The 4,753-nt window shown below is 39.5% G+C and overlaps 1 protein-coding gene across 1 annotated transcript; it reads left to right on the top strand.

Moving 5' to 3' along the window:
* Positions 1 to 397: 397 nt before the first annotated feature.
* On the top strand, positions 398 to 4,429 carry LOC134805951 (uncharacterized). Its single transcript, XM_063779132.1, has one exon. It carries the CDS (start codon positions 655 to 657, stop codon positions 4,390 to 4,392), a length of 3,738 nt encoding a protein of 1,245 aa, XP_063635202.1. The 5' UTR covers positions 398 to 654; the 3' UTR covers positions 4,393 to 4,429.
* Positions 4,430 to 4,753: the final 324 nt, after the last annotated feature.

The following is a 4,753-nucleotide window of genomic DNA, read 5'->3' as shown; positions in this document are numbered from 1 at the left end:
AAACTGGATACAGAGACTCACAAGGACTGGGAAGAATATTCCTTTAAGAGTACACCGGATGACTTACCGAAGTGGTCTGAATTGAGGACTTTTCTTGAAACCAAATTCCGTACTTTGGAATTTATTCACCACACTACTTCGGCCGTTCCTTCAGTTTCTCGACCGGCTACGCAGAAAACCTTTCATTTAACTTCGCCAGCTCCTTCAAATGAACAAAGTAGCTTGAATACAACACCAGCAGCGACTTCAAGTAGAACATGTATCAAGTGTAATGATAATCACACGCTGAGCCACTGTAAGGAGTTTGCAAATATGGACGTAACTGAAAGAACTGAAGTCTGAAGGGTGGGTGTGGGTGGGTGGGTGTGGTGTGAAGTCTGTCACAAACGTCATCATTCTCTATTGCACCACACAAAGAATGAAAATATAAAGGCACATCTTAGTCAGATAGAAGAAAATACTGAGGATGACGTACCAAAAGAAGAAGTAGAAGATGATATCACTGTAGCGACGCACTTCATTACTAAAAAGTCAGATGCTTTATTAGCTACAGCGCTTGTCCTAGTGAAGGGTGAGACGGGGCAAGTGCTCACACTGCGGGCTTTGATTGATCAAGGTTCAGAAGCGAACTTCATCACGGAGAGAGCCGTGCAGATGATGAAACTACACAAGACACCTGTCAGGGGTTCAGCCACAGGACTGGAATCAATGAAGACCTCGGTCAACAGTATGGTACAGTGTGAGCTTCAGTCAAGATTTGACACTGACTTCAACCTAAACATCAATGCATTTGTCTTGTCTACTCGAGTAACCGCTGAACTTCCATCACAAGCACTCACCAAGACTCATCACGCTTGGCAGCATCTTAATGGACTCGATCTGGCAGACCCGAACTACCATCAACCAGGTCGAATAGACATGCTTCTAGGCGTTAAGGTCTATGCACAAATTATAATGAATGGCTTAGTCAAGGGTCCTCCAGGCTCACCATGTACACAAAATACAAGCCTTGGATGGATTGTGTTCGGAGACGCTGAAGGCAATTCTTCAAAAAATATTATTGTCATGCATCACAAACTCAACTTAGACCTTCTGGTAAAAAACATGTGGGAACTGGAGTCAGCAGAAAAACCAGAACTTACAGCGGATGAGAAACTTTGTGAATCTATTTATGCAAATACAACTACCAGAACAAAAGAAGGAAGATATGTAGTGAAACTCCCCACAAGAACAGAGGAAATAAAGTCAACAGAAGGACAAACAAAGGACATAGCACTGAGAAGATTCAGACAACTAGAAAGAAAATTTGAAAAGGACGAAGAATTCAAAAAGGAATACACCAAAGTCATAGAAGAATATTCAACATTGAAGCACATGGAAGAAGTTCCAGACACTGAAATAGAAGCCCCATCAGTATATCTCCCACATCATGCTGTGATTCGGAACGACAAGGACACATCTAAAGTTAGAGCTGTGTTTGATGCTTCATCTAAAGGCATAAACAATATTTCACTTAATGAAGAGTTACTGGTGGATCCACAGCTTCAAGAAGATTTAAGGAACATAATCATGAGATGGCGTATGAAGAAAATCTGCTTCGTTGCAGACATACAGAAAATGTATCGTCAAATTTTGGTTACAAAACAAGATGCAGATCTGCAGCGTATACTTTGGCGCAAATGTGCAGCTGACCCTATTAAAGAATATCGCCTGCTTCGTGTCACGTTTGGTACAGCATCTGCACCATACTTAGCTGTGAAAACGTTACAAAGGGTCGCAGAAGACGAAGGAAAACATCATCCAGTAGCTGCAAAAACGATTAAAGAAGATTTCTACATCGATGACCTCATGTCGGGCCAAGATAACACAGAAGACGCCGTAGATGTAGCGAAAAATATAGCAATTATTCTGAAAAACGGAGGATTCGATCTGCAGAAATGGTCGTCTAATAGCACCAGCTTTTTAAAGCAATTCCCACCTGATGAGAGAAACAGTAATGTAAACATGGACATCAACCTAGACGGAACTGTACGTGCACTGGGTATCAGTTGGAACATGGGTGAAGACAGTTTTCAGTACAAACTTGAACTACCCCAGCCGCCGATAACTATTACAAAGAGAAACATACTAGCAGAAACACAAAAGTTGTTCGATCCTTTGGGGTGGTTGGCACCAAGCATAATTCAAGCCAAGATGCTTATCCAGAAACTTTGGTTGCACCGATCAAGTTGGGATGATGAAGTAGAACCTGAAATAAAAGAAGAATGGTTAAACATAAGACACAATTTTGAAAACTTAAAGGACGTCAATATACCAAGATGGCTACACACAACTAAACTAAGACTAGATAAAACTACGATACATGGATTTTCTGATGCGTCTACAAAGGCTTATGCAGCTGTCGCTTATTTAAGAGTAGAAACTGAAGAAGGTGAAATCAAGACGAATATCATAGCAGCTAAAGTCCGTGTAAGTCCAGTGAAGCCAGTGTCTTTGCCACGATTAGAACTGTGTGGCGCTGCGCTGCTTGCAAAGCTGCTTAAACAAATAAGAGAAGCCATGAGAATCCCGGAAAGCCAAGTGTTCGCATGGAGTGACTCAACAATAGTTTTGTCGTGGTTAAAGGGAGACCCTAACCGCTGGCAAACCTTCGTCAGAAATCGCGTGGTGTCCATTCTCGATGATATTGGCGATAAATGGTATCATGTCACATCCCAATCAAACCCTGCGGATATTGCGTCACGTGGTTCCCCGTTACCAGAACTCATCGCACATCATTTATGGTGGAACGGGCCAGAATGGCTAAAGACTCATGACATTCCATTTAATAAATCAGACGCCACGACAGACCTGGAAATGAAACGAACCTTTCACACCAGCTTGGAAGTACAAGAGGAAGATAATTATTCAATTATAAGCCAGTTTGACAATTTTGATGATTTACAAGAACTTGTTAAGACAGTTACATACTGCAAACGCTTTTTAAATTATAAGAAGCTTACCCCGAACCCTACATTCACAACAGAAGAGTTACAAAATTCATTGACGACTTGCATTAAATTGGTTCAACAACAAGCATTTAATGATGATATAACTAGATTACAAAATAACAAAAATGTAAGATGTGACAGTAAATTGAAATCATTAAATCCTTACCTGGATGAAGTTAATATACTCAGGGTGGGCGGTCGTCTTAAACACGCAAATCTGAACGAAGACAGTAAGAACCCTATAATTCTGGACAGTAAGAACCGACTTACCTTTTTAATTGTGGCTGATGCTCATCAGAGAACGCTTCATGGCGGACAACAGTTGATGATGTGTTACCTACTAAAAAGTAAATACTGGATCCTAAAAATGAAACAAAAGGTCAGATCATACATTCACAAATGCCTGATATGTGCACGACAGAACGCCACTGCCAAGAAACAGTTAATGGGAGATCTACCTAAGGAACGGGTTACCCCAGCGCGTCCATTTCTGAATAGTGGCGTCGATTTCGCAGGTCCATATCAGACACTTATGTCAAAGGGGAGAGGATTAAGAACCATGAAATCATACATAGCTATATTCGTATGTATGGTTACTAAAGCCATACACTTGGAGCTTGTCGGAGATTTAACCTCGGAAGCCTTTATTGGAGCCTTCAGACGTTTTGTTGCACGAAGAGGTAGGTGTGCAAATCTCTGGAGTGACCAAGGGAGGAACTTCATTGGAGCAAATAAGGCGTTGGCAGATGCATTTGAAGAAGCAAAGTTGGACTTTGATGGAGATATAGCTACAAAGCTAGCACAAGATGGAACTCAGTGGCATTTTGTACCAGTATATAGTCCCAATTTCGGTGGATTGTGGGAAAGTGGAGTAAAGTCCATGAAGTTCCATTTAAAGAGAGTCCTTAATTCTCATCTTACCTTTGAGGAATTTTCAACTCTGATCTGCCAGGTCGAATCGTGCCTTAACTCACGGCCTTACGTTCCCATAGACGACGATGAAAACGCGGATCCTCTAACTCCAGGACACTTTTTAATTGGAGAGGCACCGATAACTATACCATCACCAACTTTCAAAGATGTGAACACGAACGTTTTATCTCGTTGGCAACACCTGCAAAAAATGTTAAATGATTTTTGGCACATTTGGCAACAAAATTATTTATCAACGCTTCAACAAAGAATGAAATGGACAAAAAAGGAACCGGAATTTGATATTGGCCAAATCGTATTAATAAAAAACGAAAACTTACCTCCTGGAAAGTGGTTATTAGGACGCATTGTCGACAAACATCCTGGAACCGACGGCCTAACGCGAGTGTACAGTGTCAAGAGCGGTGAAAATATTGTTAAACGTTCTATCAGTAAACTTTGTTTCTTTCCAGTCGATGTCTCAGAATAGGTAGACGTTAAATTATAAGTAGGTACAATAAAACTACTGTTATATGTATTTGTTTATAACTCTCAAAATTTTTTATTTGTTCTGATAAAAAACATTTATTTTATTATTATATTAATTTGTAAATTTAAAATTAACTAGGTACTATTATACTTGTGTATAACGTCCAAAAAATTATATTTGTTCTGATAAAGAACATATTTATTTTTATTATTATACTAATTTGTAAATTTCTTTCCAATTTTGATGTTTACGCAAACCTGGTTAAGAAAACTTACACCTAATGAATGTATTAATGATTAATTGTATTTTAATTTTGTTGTAAATTTTGCATGATTACTTGATTTTGAAAAAGGATATTCAA

This window comes from Cydia splendana, unplaced genomic scaffold, assembly GCF_910591565.1.
Source record: "Cydia splendana unplaced genomic scaffold, ilCydSple1.2 scaffold_92_ctg1, whole genome shotgun sequence".
NCBI lineage: Eukaryota > Metazoa > Arthropoda > Insecta > Lepidoptera > Tortricidae > Cydia > Cydia splendana.
This window is presented reverse-complemented; position numbering and strand designations above follow the sequence as displayed.